The 15,240-nt window shown below is 44.1% G+C and overlaps 1 protein-coding gene and 1 pseudogene across 1 annotated transcript; both read right to left on the bottom strand.

Annotated features, from left to right (window-relative positions):
- Positions 1-3,389: 3,389 nt before the first annotated feature.
- Positions 3,390-4,550, bottom strand: LOC102558502 (olfactory receptor 4S2-like). Its single transcript, XM_019496752.2, has one exon. It carries the CDS (start codon positions 4,534-4,536, stop codon positions 3,607-3,609), a length of 930 nt encoding a protein of 309 aa, XP_019352297.2. The 5' UTR covers positions 4,537-4,550; the 3' UTR covers positions 3,390-3,606.
- Positions 4,551-13,829: 9,279 nt separating this feature from the next.
- LOC102558722 (olfactory receptor 4S2-like) lies at positions 13,830-14,759 on the bottom strand (annotated as a pseudogene).
- Positions 14,760-15,240: the final 481 nt, after the last annotated feature.

The raw sequence follows: 15,240 nt of genomic DNA, 5'->3' as shown, positions 1-15,240 counted from the left end.
TATCTTAACATTAAAAAAGCCTTCGATCTCATATCCCATGATCACCTCTTGGCAAAACTGGACAACTGCAGCCTCAACCTCACCACGATCTGCTGGCTGGGAAAGTGGCTCTGCGGCAGGATCCAGAGGGTGGTGGTTGATGGGAGTCAATTGTAGTGGTGTGCTGTGACCAGTGGGATCCCTAAAGACTCTGTCCTAGGGCCTTTACTTTTTAATGTCTTCATCAATGATGTAGACATTGGTGTCAAAAGTGGGCTGGCTAAGTTCACTGACAACACCAAACTCTGGGGTAAAGCATCCACACTTGAGGACAGAAGGGTGATCCAGGCAAATCTTGACAGGCTTATGATATGGGCAGATGAGAACCTGAAGGTGTTTAACACCAAAAAATGCAAAGTTCTCTAATTTGGGAAGAAAAATCTGCAGCATGCTTATAGGCCCAGCAGTGCCACGCTAACTAGCTCTATGAATGAGAGGGACTTGGGGGTCAGGATTTACCACAAGATGAACATGAGCCTTCAATGTGATGCTGTGGCTAGTAAAGCAAGCAAAACCCTGGCTTGCATCCATAGATGCTTCTCAAGCAAATCCCAGGACTTCATTCTCCCATTGTACTCGGCCTTGGTGAGGCCGCAGCTGGAGTACTGCGTCCAGTTTTGGGCTCCACAATTCAAAAAGGATGCGGAGAAGCTTGAGAGAGTGCAGAGGAGAGCCATGTGCATGATCAGAGGTCAGGATAACAGATCTTATGATGAGAGCCTGAGAGCCATGGGACTCTTTAGCCTGGAAAAAAACAGGCTAAGGGATGATCTGGTGGCCACCTATAAGTTTATTAGGGGGGGTCACCAGGATCTGGGGGAATGTCTGTTCATCAGAGCATCCCAAGGGATGACAAGATCGAATGGTCACAAACTCATCTACGACTGTTTCAGGCTGGACATAAGGAAGAACTGCTTTACTCTCTGAGCCCCCAAGGTTTGAAATAGACTGCCACTGGAGGTGGTTCAAGCACCCACTTTGAACACCTTCAGGACACTTTTACATGTTTATCTTGCTAGGATCTTCCTATGATCCCTGCTGACTTCCTGCCCCTGGGCAGGGGGCTGGTCTCGATGATCCTCCAGGGTTCCTTCCAGCCTGAATATCTATGAAGTCTGTGAAGTCTACTTGCGGTCCACTTCAGGGCCTGCCACTGAGCACATGGGGGACTGCCCCCATGCCCCACTGGCTCAGCAATCAGCCACAGACCTAAGAGGCACCAGTCACTGAGTCGCAGGATGGGGGTGTGTTCCGTGTACTTCGCAGAGGACCCGGGAGTGGACTGGAAGTGTTTCTGGTCCACTTCTGGGTCCACCAATGAGTGCACTGGGGACCCTCCCACACTCCCATGGGACGTGCCATGCGCCCCACCATCTCAGTGTTCACGAGCCACCTTGTACCTTAAGGTATGTGGAAAAACACATATAAATCTGTGTCTATGTCCAAATCATCAAATCTCTCTGAATCAAATTGGAGACTTCTGATTCAGTTAGCAGAAATTAATGGGTCTTCTGATTAAATCTGGATTCAGCTGCTGAATTGGGCCAAATCTCAGCTGAATCGAATCAGCGACCAAAGCTTCGCACAGCCCTACTGCTTATTACTGTTATGAGAATATTAGATTCTGAGATATACTTTCCCAGAAGATTCAATTTAAAGGGGCTTTAGATTATTGCAGGTAGGTCTCAACATGGGAAATTCTGCTGCCTGAAATTGAGGCAGTTGCTCCCATTTAGAGAAATAGGATTCTTCTGGTTTTGTGTAACAGGAATATCATATTTTTCAAAGTGAATTCAACTTCCATTTGAAGGTACATAACATCATTACTCTTACAAGTTGAGAACTTCAGAAGACCTGAGTTTCTGAAGCTGCCATGAGCTAACTTCTAGTGTTACAAATTACGGAAGAGCAATGCATTACAGGTCAAACTGGATTCCAGATGTCCTAGACCTAATTCTCTGATTACATGTTCTGTTCTACAAGACCCTCATAGTATATATCCATTTGTGAGTCGTTTATCTAAAATGTGTTGCACTGATATGACATAACTTGCACTGTGCATAAATGAAAAGCTGGATGGTTTGAAAATCCGCATTTGCATTTAAAACACAATGAACTTTGCTTCTCTTTCTTTTGCAAATGTAATTACTTTCAATAAGGTAAAATAAAGAAGTTACACTAAGTGAAGCTTACAAGAATTCACACAGTTTAAGTCACAAATGAAGATGCATTTAACAGAAACTCACAAATTGCATATAACTAAAGATTCCCCAAAAAAGAATACCAAATTGTAGCTAACACAAGCAATAACGCTTCCCAGACAGAGAAGAAGAGTTTGCAGTCTAAACTGGAAACCACTGAAGTAGATCAGAGAGCTTTCCCAGAGCCATGCTGCAGCCATAAACAGAACCAGGAGTAGTAGAATAACCTTCTCATCCCAATGTACTAGGTGTGACTATCTGTTCTCAACCCTAGGAGTCCAGATTTGGTCATCTATGTGACATTTTTGGTCATGCACAGGTTGGCACTCTAATCCTGAGGAGACAGCCCTGCACTGTTTGATTACTTTATGCCATCACAAAGTTGCAGACACTAGAAATGTGCAGGAGTAGCCAAAGCTCATATGTGTGCCTCTTTTAGGAATGCAGCAAGCACAGAATGGCCAGAAATTGAGTCAGATAAAATGTGTTACTATCACACATAGACTCAGAATTAGGAAAAGGCTGTTTGAGTCCCCCTTTGGACAACTAGGAGTCCAGGTTTCTAGGCCCTTTTCACTGAAAGAGGGATTGAAACTGGGTGTCCAGGTGAACCATGGGAGAAAGTGCCAGTACAGCACCCTAATCACAAGTAATCCATTAATTAGCTGCATATCTAGCATTTTTTAAAGTTAAGCCACTGCCCTTTTTTTTTAATAGTCATGAAGGAAAATGTGAGGGGAACATTCAGCCTGATTTAAAACAAGGGCCCCAGCTAGAACCCAGGGCTCCCTTTTTCCAGGACAGCATCCACTTTACAGAGCTGTATAACTTTCCCTTGTGCCCTTACTCCTGGACTCACATACCTCCTTCTAGTGGCAGCCCAGGGACCAGCTTCAAAAGGTACATCAGACAAGGGCCTTCAAAATAACTGGCCTGTGGCATAGCAATAAGAGTGCTTTGCTAGAAAGTAGAACATGCAGGAGCAGAATATCAACCTGTTCATCAGTGTAATTTCTGGCACATAAACAACCGTGCAGATGATCAAGTGATATTCTTAGGTAGCCAGGAAAAACAGAATGCCACCCTTAATGTACTTCATTGTAATGAAGATACTTATAATAATGATAGTAAATAAATCAAGGTAAGTAATAAAGAATACAAGAGTCTTTACTTTTCCAACATAATTAAATATTCCAGATATTCCTATTACAAGAGGTGCACAGTAGCCTATAAATAGGAAATTCTTGTGACATTTTCATGGCAAAACTACTAGCCTAAAATATAAATATGTCTTTTTTCTCTAAAAAGCTGGTGAAATCTAGTTTACCTCAGTTTCCAAAAGTACTATTTTTACAATGTACCATTTTCATTTATCTCCTAAGCCCACTTTTATGTTCCACAATTTTCCCATGGCAGTTTTCACCTCTTCATTTCTCAGGGTATAAATCAAGGGGTTCAGCATAGGGGTGAAGACAGTGTAGAACACAGAGACAGTTTTATCCTCTGAGAAGGTTGTTGATGGTCGTAAGTACATGAAGGTACATGGCCCCAAAAATATAATCACTACAGTGATGCGGGAGGCACATGTAGAGAGAGCTTTGAGGCGCCCTTCAGAAGTTTGTCTCCTCAATGAGACTAAGATGACAACATATGATATAACTAACACAACAAAACAGGTAAAAGAAATCATCCCAGTATTAGCAACAACCATGAGGCCAATAATGTAGGGGTCAGTACAAGCCAGTTTCAGCAAAGGGTGCACATCACAGAAATAGTGATCAATCTCATTAGGCCCACAGAACGGGAGCTGAGTGGTCAGGAGAGTCTGTATAATGGAATGCAGAAAGCCCCCTATCCAGGAACCCAACACCATCCAACCACACACACGCCCAGTCATGATGGCCATGTAATGAAGTGGTTTGCAGATAGCAATGTACTGATCGTAAGCCATCACTGTGAGGAAGAATATCTCTGTACAACCAAGGAAATGGACAAAGAAGAGCTGTGTCATACAGCCAGAGAATGAGATGGTCTTCCTCTCAACAAGGAAGTCTGAGATCATTTTGGGTGCTATAGATGTAGAGTAGCAGATGTCAACAACTGAAAGGTAGCTTAGGAAGAAATACATGGGGGAAATCAGACTTTTGCTGCTCTTGATAGTGATGATGATGATGAGGTTTCCCACTACAATAAGTGCATAGAAAATTGAAAACAGCATAAAACAGATTTGTTCTGACTCCCAATCTTGAGTAAGTCCCAATAAAACAAATTCAGACACATTATGTGCAGGTTCCATGTGGTCAATGCATATAATCAGTATTCAGCAAGATGTTAATTCACCTGCCAAGACACAAAATAAAGAAATGAACAGTAAACACCTATTCGACAATGAGTAGTGAAATACTGAGGTCATTATTACAAAAAAAGGATGTTTGTTTTAAGAAGATTGTTTTAGACCTGTACTCAGCGTGTCACACCTCAGTGAAAGGATATATGTGGCATTTCAGGAGGGAAAGCAATGCCCTTTAATGTCCACACAACATCCTGATGGTGCTTCTGCCTGTTGGTCTGTGACTGTTTGTTTATCAGAGTTTCCTCTGCTTATATTGCAGCTAACCTTCCACCAAAGGCATTCCTCTATGTAGCACCTCTGGATATGCTGCGTAGCAGCACAGCTCTGCTGCCAGTATTAGTAGCTGTTACAGATGGATCACCTTAATGTCCAGCACAGAAAGATCCCTGTGGAAACCCTCCTGACCCATCTCCTTCCACTAGCTGAAGAGGTCCTCCCAGAATATCAGTGTGGGTTTAGGGCATCAAGTGGCACAACTGACATGATCTTCACAGCTTGCCAGCTACAGGAACATTGCCAGAACATCAAGCTATGTTCATGGTTTTGTTTGACATCACAAAAAGCCTTTAACTCTATCAACTGAGGAGCACTGTGTAGGATCCCTTCGGTTACCCATAGCAATGTATTTGTTTCTAATTTTCTCCCGCCATGATGGTATGCAAATGGTTGTTGTCAGTAATCTATCTATTACAGATCCTGAGAGGTTAAGATGAGAGGCAAGCACCTCCCTCCCCCATGGTGGCAGGAACCAGGCACAGGAGAGGCCCACAACCCCATCTGTGTGTCCAGCCCCATCTCTGTGTCCAGCCCTAGCACCTGCCCTTTGGGGTGACGAGAAGCTTCAGCTTTGCAGTTGAGCAGTGACCCTAATGACTCAGTTGCACCAACAGCCCCTGACCCATGGCTCCCTCCCAGCAGCCTGTGGTCCATGCAGTGCCAGGCACATGGAGAAGACAGAAGGGGCCGGGGCCAGGGCCAGGGCCAGGGCCACTCCTGTCAAAGGTCACTGAACAGTAAACAGTAAGAGGTAAATGGTATAAACATAATTCTTGTTTAACAATTTCACCATGTATGTCTCCAAACAGAACAGCAGTTTGGTATATGAAGACTAGTGTTAAAAAGGTAGAACTCAGTCTAAGATTTGCTCCCTGCAGCCTGCGCCTCTCCCCTGCCCCCACCCCACACCAAAGGGCGGCTGTCCATTCTGTTTCCTAACAGACTAAACTACGCCATATACAGAAAACAATTGTTTTTCCCCTGGCTTTTTAATGTCCTAACCTAGCATATGTCTCCTGCTCCCTGGGCAAATACTTTAAGCACTGAGTAATAATGATTGAACTTGGAACAACCTGCCCCCTCCTCTATTTCAATTCTGGCAGGCACAGAAACAGGACAATAAATCACAATAATAAATAACAACAATAAATACCACGCTTATAATAATTGCAACTTATCCTCTAGTAAGAAAAAACACAATTATTTTTCTTTGACATTCCACAATTGCCATTATTGCTTCAGCTCTGCTTTTAAATGAAACAAGTGCATCTGGACGTTCTGAGATTCTGGTAGGGCGATTAGGGGCTTTTGGAGGGGCATTGAAAGAGAGTACTATGTCCCTTGACCACATTTATGCATTCAGCGATATGGAAGGTTCAGAGATGGTCCTAGTTGGGGAACTGAAATCAGCAGAGGAGGGGAAGATGTTCTGTGATGTATAAGGAGCTCTGTGGGTCTGTCTATACTGACTCTATCATCATGATATGGTGATACACTTAGACTATGCCTGCTTGTCCATAGGTGGGGGATCCCTAGCCCTTCCCCTGACTGCTGACCCTAGGAATGGTGGGAGAGATGGCAAGGTGCCCAGCCTCAGTCTAGCCACTGCTTCCATCTGTGACTGGGATTGAGGACAAGGGTTTAGGTTACATCACCCTGAAAAAATTCCTCTGGATTAGTTTAATGTGCTCAGAGTCCTAAAGAGATACTATCTTAAGTGCTCCACATAGCAAAGATCAATTCTGAATTAGCTCTGCATTTCTCCAGGATGATTTTTCCCCCTCTCTTCTAGGAAGAGAAACAGCTATTATCTGCCGTTGTTCTAGGCAGTTTTATTGGGCATGTGGCTATTTGGTAAAACCAGAAAAGTGCAAGGTTTCTAACAAATGCTTCACCCTGTAAGTATTTTGAATTGATTTGAATTCAATATATTAAATGTCCTTCATTCGAAAAAAAGGCTTGTCATTAATGGATTGACATGACTTGATATGTTTGACTGTGAAAAAGAAAGACAGAGGGAGAGATAGAGCAAGGAGGAGAGGTGTATGAGGCTGGATAAATGGGTGAGGAAACAGATGGATAACATTTTATAGTTATGTGCCCATTTTTTATGACTCAAATTGACATATTTTATAAATTAAAATAATTAAAAATTAACAATGCAGTGATTATAAAAAGATGGAAAAAAAGATTGAAACAGTGTTATGGAGTCATACTTTAATTCAATTATTTTCATTGTAACAGATTGACTAAGAGAATCAGAGTTCACAAAAGAACTTAAAAATCCTTTTCTATTTGGTTAAGCAGGTGCACATGAATGTGGCCTGTGGAGGTGGAAGGGAGAATAGCTAAATATTTAGACATGCTAAGTAAAAACAAAGATTGAAAAATGTTATTACAGTTACCTGGAAGATGGTAGGTTTTATAACCTCAGAGCTTCAATGTGTCCAGGTAGTGAAGATAATCCAGCCTGATCAGCAGTAAGCACTAACAGAATGAGAAGGGCTGTTCCTTGCAGGATCTAATTCTTTCTCCACTGCTGATCTTATATTTTGTTGAATTTACCTAAAATGCTCTCTGTACAAGCCTTGAGATCAGATTTTTCTTACTTTCTTTCAAAATGTGATAGCAGTAAATCATTAAAGTAGAGATGGGGGGCAATGGAAAGAGCAGAGGAATCCTTTTACATCTGCATGTCCCCCTGCTCAGAAAGTCTCAGAGGCCAGCTCTGCTTTTGAAATGAAGTCATCGAAGGAACTGTTTCTGTCCTACATTCTGGGAAAAGCTGCCTGTCTTCCTTGCCTGTGCAGGTTCAACAGAAATCATTAAAATCAATCACATAGAGGTAACATGTCATTGCCCTAGATAATGAGTTCCCAGAAGCATTTCAAAACTGATCAGTTGCAAAGACGTGATGAAGAAGCACTTAAATTAGGCTGCTTTAGATATGTAATGGAGGCAAACTTTTAATAGCCTGCTGCAGTAGTTTTCTGAATCTCACACTTTCAGTTAGATGTCAATCCCTTCAGCTCCTCACATTTTCATTGTAGGTTTGAACCTTTTTATCCTGAGCAATAGGACTTTGCAAAGCTTCATTCACTGATTCAATTTGGCAGAGATTCAGCCTGATTCGGTGGCCCCCAGTACTCGGCAGCAGACCCAGAGGGGACTAGAAGCAATTCCGGTCCACTTCTGGGTCCGCTGTGAAGTGCACAGTCCCCACCCCCACACTCCCCACGGCTCCTCCCTGCTTGGTGACTGGTGCCTCCTGGTTCTGGGGTGGGGGGCACCTGGGGTCCCCCCACGGCCCACTGCTGCACCTGGGAGCCTCAGAGGGGTGCCCCCATGCACTCAGTGGTGGACCCGGAGGTGTACCAGAAGAACTTCCAGTCCACTTCTGGGTTTGCCACCAAGCATGTGGTCCCCTCACCATCCCCCACACTCCTGTGGGACACTGCCTCCACCACAGCATCGAACTGAGTCATGCCTGTTACCTCGAATTGTGTAGAAAAAAACATTTAAAGCTGTGTCTATGGCTGAATCGCTGATTCTCCGAATCAACATAGACACTTCAGATTCGACTAAATCGAATTGGGGACAGTGACCAGAATCAATTAATCAAATCACTGTCCCTGATTTGGGCTGAATCTGAATCCAAATTGAATACAGCCTGCTTCGCACATCCGTACTGAGCAATACCCAGTATATATTTCTTTCGTTTCTTGATACCTTCCAGGAAAACAGGAAATTCTTCGGTAACATTGTAAATCTTCAGGAAGGGGAACTTTAGCCATTTAGGAATGAACAAATAGGCCTGAACAAATTGCCCTTTGTGTTCATGCATAACTTGCATACACTTAGGCCATAATCCGATCTTCTTGAAGTGTTTAACTTTCCCAATGAGTCACATAGGTGGCATTTTGGCTACTTAGGTAGAATTTAGATCCTAATCCTCCCTGTATAGTTTATCTTGTCCTCTAGCCACTTGAACTCTCTTGCAACTTATCCCTGCAGGTAAATGCTATGTAAAGCCCTGAAACATTAGTCACAGGGAAAAGCACACACACAAGCACCTAATTCAAATCAGTGGAGGACAATATCTGAGTGAGACCCGCAAAGTCCTGCTAAGAAGAGGTCCTTGGCTTCTGATCATTCCTCCCATTTGGGAAAAACCAGCTCATTACTGCCAATAGCTAAATGTGGTAACAGCAAGGACCTGAACCCAATTCCCCCTAATTTCTGTGGAAAAGTATCAATTTCACTGAGATATGCCATCTTCTTTTTCCTGGGCCCAGAAATATTCCCCTTTTGGTTACTCAATAGTTACATTTCATGAGGAGTAGAGGAAGGTACTCAGGGAAGTATATAGTTCTTAGCAAGTGGTTAGAAAAGGATATGCATGTTTAGAAGAGATAAAGGGAGAAGCATCTACCTAGGTCTCTCACTTCTTCAGGAAGGGTCCCTTGGCACTGAACCTTTAGGCTAAAAGAGGCCTTTCCTCTCTTATGTGAAGTGTACCTTGCAAATGAAGGGAAGTGCTATCTTAAACCTACATAAATTCTACTTCTGCAACAAAGGTTGTCTGCTTAACTGCAACTTACCCATATAAAGAGAGATTCAAATTTGAGCCCTAGAGTTTGATCTGTTGTCCAGTTCAAAAGTCACTGGCAAATCTTAAAATGGAAGCAGGCCCATATTCACTGGCAGGTAGCATTTAAAAGTTGTGGCAAAAGATTCCCGTGTGCCATCACAAAGTTGCAGAAACTGGGTATGTGCAGCCCAAGGCCCATACATGTGCCCCTTGTAGCAATGCAGCAAGCACAGAATGGCCCGAAACTGAGTCAGGTAAAATGTGTTACTACCACACAGATTCAGGACTGGGAAAAGGTTACTTGAGTCCCCCTTTGGGCAACTGGGAGTCCAGGATTCTAGGTCCGTTTCACTAAAAGAGAGATTGAACCTGGGTGCCCATGTGAACCATGGGAGAGTGTGCCAGTACAGCACTTTAACCACAGGTAATCTGTTAATTAGCTGCTTCTCTAGCATTTTTTAAAGCTAAACCACTGCCCTTTTCCTTTAATAGTCATGAAGGAAAATGTGAGGGGAACATTCACAGCCTGATTTAAAACAAGGGCCCCAGCTAGAACCCAGGGCTCCCTTTTTCCAGGGACCAGCTTCAAAAGGTACATCAGACAAGGGCCTGCAAAATAGATGGCCTGTGCATAGCAATACGAGACTTTTGCTGGAAAGTAGAACATGCAGGCCTGTATGTCCAGAAGCAGAATATCAAACTGTTTATCAGTGTAATTTCTGGCACATAAAGAACAGTGCAGATGATCAAGTGATATTCTTAGGTAGCCAGGAAAAAAACTGAATGCCACCCTTAGTGTACTCCATTGTAATGAAGATACTTATAACAATGATAGCAAGATACTTATAATAATAGTAGGAGGTCTGCTGTCTCCCTGGGGCACAGATCTGTGATGTCACAGACAGGATCCCCGGGCTTGTCTAACCCAGAGATTACTACCCCATGCTCCTTATCCATGTGGGAACAAGTGACATGACCAGGAGCAATCCAGACTGCATCATGAGTGACTACAAGGCTCTGGGAGCTGGGCTTAAAGGATCGGGGGCTCACATAGTTTTTTCTCTGTGCTCCCTGTTTCAGGCCACAGTCCAAGGAAGCAAGAATGCATCAATGAGGTGAACCAGCATCTCTGACAGTGGTGCCACCAAGAAGGCTTTGACTTCTATTACCACGACACCCAGTTCAAGGACAGAGGATTCCTGGGGAGAGATGGCAACCAACTCACACGGAAAGGTAAGTCCCCCTTCTTGGCCAGGATGGCTGATCTCTTAGATAGGGCTTTAAATTAAGATCACAGGGAAATGGAGAAATGCTAACTGGAGCCTACCCAGGGACCAATATACAGGAAAGCTCCATCGACAAAGAAACCAAGCAAGCCACTCTTACGGGGGCTGAGAAAACAGCTCCCCTTCAACACAACAGGGGGGCAGTGACCTCAGTAGAAGGACTTAGGTGCCTGTACACCAATGACAGAAGCATGGGGAACAAGCAGGAGGAACTAGTCGTCCTGCTTTCCACTGGGCACTACACTCTAGTAGGGATCAGGGAGACCTGGTGGGACTCTTCTCATGACTGGAGCATAGCCATAAAGGGATCGGGTAGGGAAGAGAGGTGGGGGTGTTACCCTCTATGTGAAGGAACAGAACACCTTCCCACAGGCCAATGCTGGCCCAAAGAAGAAGAACTTGAAACCCTCTGGGTCAAACTCCGGGGAAGGTGAGGTGAGAGAGACCAGACTGTAGGTGTATACTACAGGCCGCCTAACCAAGGGGAAGAACTTGATCTAGTGTTTGCCTGTGAACTAATGAAGGACATGCATGAACGGGACATGCTTGTCATGGGTGACTTCAAGTACCTAGACATCTCTTGGGAGGAGTGCTCAGCCAGCTCAGATCAATCACAATCCTTCCTGACCAGGACTGAAGAGTGTTTTTTGACTCAGGAGGTGCAGAGGCCAACTAGAGGCAATGCAGCTCTTGACCTGGTCCTGGTCAAAGGGGATGACCTGGTGACCAATTTAAACCTAGAGGGCAGCCTAGGAGATCATGACCATGATCCATCACAGGGCTGGTAAAACAGCGTACAAACCATGGAAGCTTGGAACAGCCTCAAAGGAAAACTACTTGACAAAGGCCTGCACTTGTAGAAAACAGATTAGGCAAGCTAAGGCAGAACTAAACTAAAACTAGCTACAAGAATCAAGGACAACAAGAAGTCCTTCTTTAGCAACATAGGGAGTAAAAGGAAACCTAATTGGAGTGTGGCGCTGCTGGTCAATGCCTCAGGATACCTGGTAACTACCACTCAGGAAAAAATGGAACTCCTAAATGATTACTTTGCCTCAGTCTTTCACAAGACTAAGGGGAACAACATGCCAGGTAAGGCGCAGAAGGAGCAGGGCAGGATTGGCACTTTTCCCACCATTGCCATACAACAGGTGTATGATCTATTTCATAGATTTCATAGACATTAGGGCTGGAAGGGACCTCAGAAGATCATCGAGTCCAGCCCCCTGCCCAAAGGGCAGGAAGTCAGCTGGGGTCACAGGATCCCAGCAAGATAAGCATCCAGTTTGCTCTTGAAGGTGTTCAATGTAGGCGCTTGAACCACCTCTGGTAGCAGGCTGTTCCAGACCTTGAAGGCTCAGACAGTAAAGAAATTCTTCCTTATGTCCAGCCTGAAACGGTCTTGTAGTAGTTTATGACCATTTGACCTAGTCGTCATCTCTTGGGGCTCTGGTGAACAAATGTTCCCCCAGATACTGGTGGTCACCCCTGATAAACTTATAGGTGGCCATCAGATCACCCCTGAGCCTGCGCTTTTCCAGGCTCCAATTAAAGAAATTAGATTCATATAAATCAGCAGGATCAGATGAACTCCACCCAAGAGTGCTGCAAGAGTTGGCCGAAGTAATTTCAGAGCCCCTGGCAAAGGTCTTTTAAAAATCATAGGCGTCTAGAGAAATCCCAGAGGACTGGAAGAGGGCCAATGTTGTTCCCATCTTCAAGAACGGGAAGCGTGAAGACCCGGGAAACTACAGGGCAATTCACTTAATTTCTATTCCAGGGAAAATCCTAGAAACAGTCATCAAAGAGGCTATATGTGACAAACTTGGAGAAGGCATGATACTGAATGACAGCCAGCATAGCTTCATTGTGGGCAGGTCTTGTCTGACCAACCTCATTTCTTTCTATGATCAGGTGACTCATCACCTGGATGAGAGAAATGCAGCTGACATCGTATACCTCAACTTCCAGAAAGCCTATGACCTGGTATCCCATGACGTACTGATCAGAAAACTTGAAGATATCAAACTCAACTGCGGGAAAGGAAGTCTCTTATAATAATAAAGTGAACTCTTAATACATGTTTCATGAATTCATGAATACATGTTTTGCTGCACTCCAACAGGGTGATGGCCCCCATACAAGGGGTTTGGCCCTCTCACAAGGGGTACAGCCCCCCAACAGGGGATTTAACCCCCAAACAAGGGATTCAGCCCCCCAACACGGGGTTCAGCACTCTCACAAGGGGTACAGCCCCCAACAGGGGTTTCAACCCCCACACAAGGGGTATGGGCCCCCAATGAGGGCCATTTGGCCCACACAGGGACTACTCCCCCTTGCAAGGCCCACATACCCCACCCCAGTCCCCCAATTGCTGCCCCACCTGGCCCCATCCCCCATCAGTTGCTGCAGCTCCTCAAATGGAACATTTTTTTGTTCCCCCACGTGCCTGCTGACTCACCTCAAAGGGGTTGGAGGCAGGGCAAGAGGCACATGCGCACTCATGTGGACGTGCCCAGAGAGTCCAAATGAATGCATTGTTATCATCCTGGTGAGATGTGGGCAGTGGTGTACCCCAGGGGTTTGTACTTGGCCCAGTGCTGTTCAATCTCTTCATCAGTGACCTGAATGAGGGGGTGTAAAGCTCATTGGCCAGTTTGCAGATAACACCAAGATATGGGGTTGTGCAGACACACCCACACATAGGCTGCAGATACAAGCAGACCTAGAGAGGCTGGCATGTTGGACAGAATGAAACCAGATGAGGTTCAAAATAGAGAAATGTAAAGTGCTGCATCTGGGAAGGAAGAACCCCTGGCACACCTACAGGCTGGGCATCAGTGACCTGAACAGCACTACAAATGAAAGGGATCTGGGGTAACAATAGACTTTTCCAACAGATTTAAATATTCCAGGTTTTCTTATTAAAAGTGGTGCACAGTAGCAGTATTCATAGGATGTTTTTGTGACATTTTCATTTCAAACTTAATAGCCTAACATGAATATCTCTTTTTTCTCTAAAAAGCTGGTGAAATCTATTTCACCTCAGTTTCTAAATGTACTGTTTTTACAACATACAATTTTCATTTACCACCTAAGTCCACTTTTCTGTTCCACACTTTTCTCACGGAAGTTTTCACCTCTTCATTTCGCAGCGTATAAATCAGGGGATTCAGCATAGGGGTGAAGACAGTGTAGAACACAGAGACAGTCTTATCCTCTGAGAAGGTTGTTGATGGTCATAAGTACATGAATATACATGGCCCCAAAAATATAATCACTACAGTGATGTGGGAGGCACATGTAGAGAGAGCTTTGAGGTGCCCTTCAGAAGTTTGTCTCCTCAAAGAGACTAAGATGACAATATATGATATAACTAACACAACAAAACAGGTCAAAGAAATCATCCCGCCATTAGCAACAACAATGATGCCAACAACGTAGATGTCAGTACAAGCCAGTTTCAGCAAAGGGTGCACATCACAGAAATAGTGATCAATCTCATTAGGCCCACAGAATGGGAGCTGAGTGGTCAGGAGAGTCTGTATAATGGAATGCAGAAACCCCCCTGTCCAGGAACCCAACACCATCCAACCACACACACGCCGAGTCATTATGGCCATGTAATGAAGTGGTTTGCAGATAGCAATGTACCGATCGTAAGCCATCACTGTGAGGAGGAACATCTCAGTACCACCAAGGAAATGGCAAAAGAAGAGCTGTGTCATACAACCAGAAAATGAGATGGTTTTCCTCTCAACAAGGAAGTCTGTGATCATTTTGGGAGCTATAGATGTAGAGTAGCAAATGTCCACAAAGGAAAGGTAGCTCAGAAAGAAATACATGGGGGAAATCAGGCTCTGGCTCCTCTTGATAGTGATAATGATGATCAAATTTCCAAATACAATAGCTGCATAGAACAATGAAAATAAGACAAAGCAGATTTGTTCTGTCTTCTGATCCTGAGTAAGTCCCAGGAAAACAAATTCAGACACATTATGTGCAGGTTCCATGTAATCAGTGTAGATAATCAGTATTCAGGAAAATGTTAATTCACCTGCCAAGACACAAAAGAAATAAATGAACAGCAAGCAGCTGTCAATAATGATGAGGGAAGTACTGGGCGCGTCTACATGAGACGCTACATCACCCTAATGACAAGCTACAGCAAGTTACAGCCAAGGAAATGAGAGAAGAAGACCTGTGTCCTACAACCAGAGAATGAGATGGTTTTCCTCTCAACAAGAAAGTATGCAATCATTTTGGGAGCTATAACTGTAGAATAGCAGATGTCAACAAGAAAAAGGTAGCTTAGGAAGAAATACATGGGGGAAATCAGACTTTTGCTGCTCTTGATAGTGATGATGATGATGAGGTTTCCCACTACAATAAGTGCATAGAAAATTGAAAACAGCATAAAACAGATTTGTTCTGACTCCCAATCTTGAGTAAGTCCAATTAAAACAAATTCAGACACATTATGTGCGGGTTCCA

This window comes from Alligator mississippiensis, chromosome 2 (assembly GCF_030867095.1).
Source record: "Alligator mississippiensis isolate rAllMis1 chromosome 2, rAllMis1, whole genome shotgun sequence".
Lineage (NCBI taxonomy): Eukaryota > Metazoa > Chordata > Crocodylia > Alligatoridae > Alligator > Alligator mississippiensis.
Note: the sequence above shows the minus strand (reverse complement) of the source record. Positions and strands in the feature narration are given on the sequence as shown.